The sequence below is a fragment of the Perkinsus marinus genome, assembly GCF_000006405.1.
Source record: "Perkinsus marinus ATCC 50983 genomic scaffold scf_1104296946628, whole genome shotgun sequence".
In the NCBI taxonomy this organism is placed as follows: domain Eukaryota; phylum Perkinsozoa; order Perkinsida; family Perkinsidae; genus Perkinsus; species Perkinsus marinus.
In genome coordinates, this window is record NW_003210898.1 from 616 (window position 1) to 1700 (window position 1085).

Genomic DNA, 1085 nt, shown 5'->3' on the forward strand with positions numbered 1-1085 from the left:
GGCGTTCCGCCGTACCTCCCGCGACGTCACCGAGGGGAGAGGACGGGCCCACCATTCAGTGGAGGAACTGAGTCGACTATCGGAGTGCCTCGGAGAGTCGGCGGACTCGGCGCTGGTAACGAACTTGGAAATCACGGGTATTGAGATAGTCTCCACTGGAGTCCCGGGCTGTTTGGTGTCTGATGAGGAGATTTGTGATTTTGTTGTGTCCCTAAAACACAATGAAGACTATAAGGAAGTAGCATGCACGGTCAACTCACACTCGTGGATGACACCACAGATCAGTGAAATGCCAGGGGCTACATCATTCCGCGTTGGTGTCCCTCGGAGAAAAGCTCGGGTAAACGCGTTGGTGTATCCTCCGAACGATCCGTTTTTTTCGGAGCAAGAGGAGCTGTTCGAAGCGTTGAGGATCGAGGAGGCGTGGAAGGCAGTGAGGGATTCGGGCCTTCAACGTAGGGAGCCAATCGTGAGCTTAATGGATACCGGTATTAAAGCCGAACATCCTGAGTTCGATGGGAGACTTCTCAAGGGGATTAACCTTGATGGGCTACGTGGAGAGGATGACGCGGATCTCCACGGCCACGGCACAGCAATGGCTGGTATCATTGCGGCTAATTCGAACAACGGCGAAGGTATCAGTGGGATCGCCGATAGAGTTAAAATACGATCGATAAGGATGTCTTATAAAGAGGGAGTTGCTCCTGTTGATGTTTCTCGCGCCTGGGAGGAGGCTTTGCGATGTGATGATACCGACATCATAGTCTTCCCTTATATTCAAGAGAATTGTGGTGAGACTGCGGCTCTATATAGTCGTGTGTTGAAGAAAGCTGTCAAGAAGGGCTTCGTAGTCCTCGTATCTTCTTCTAACTCGGATGAAGTCGACAGTGCGTGCGAGATTGAGCAACCTTGTTCCCAAGCCAATGGTATACCAGGAGTTCTCTGCGTTACCTCAACCTACGTGGATAACCCGATGACGTTGGTCTACGGGGCGTCCAAATTGGCAACTCTTGCCGTACCATCCTCCGACGTATGGTTCCCAACACCGGAGCGTGAGGGAAGCGAGTGGCTATATTCAAAGAATT

General features: G+C 51.9%; 1 protein-coding gene across 1 annotated transcript; it reads left to right on the forward strand.

The window, feature by feature from the left end:
• Nucleotides 1-430: 430 nt before the first annotated feature.
• Nucleotides 431-712, forward strand: Pmar_PMAR025319 (subtilisin, putative; the record flags this gene model as incomplete). The annotated part of the gene is made up of 1 exon (XM_002779635.1): nt 431-712. A coding segment is annotated over one exon (282 nt), but the record flags the coding sequence as incomplete, so codon positions are not given.
• Between the last annotated feature and the right edge of the window lie 373 nt (nt 713-1085).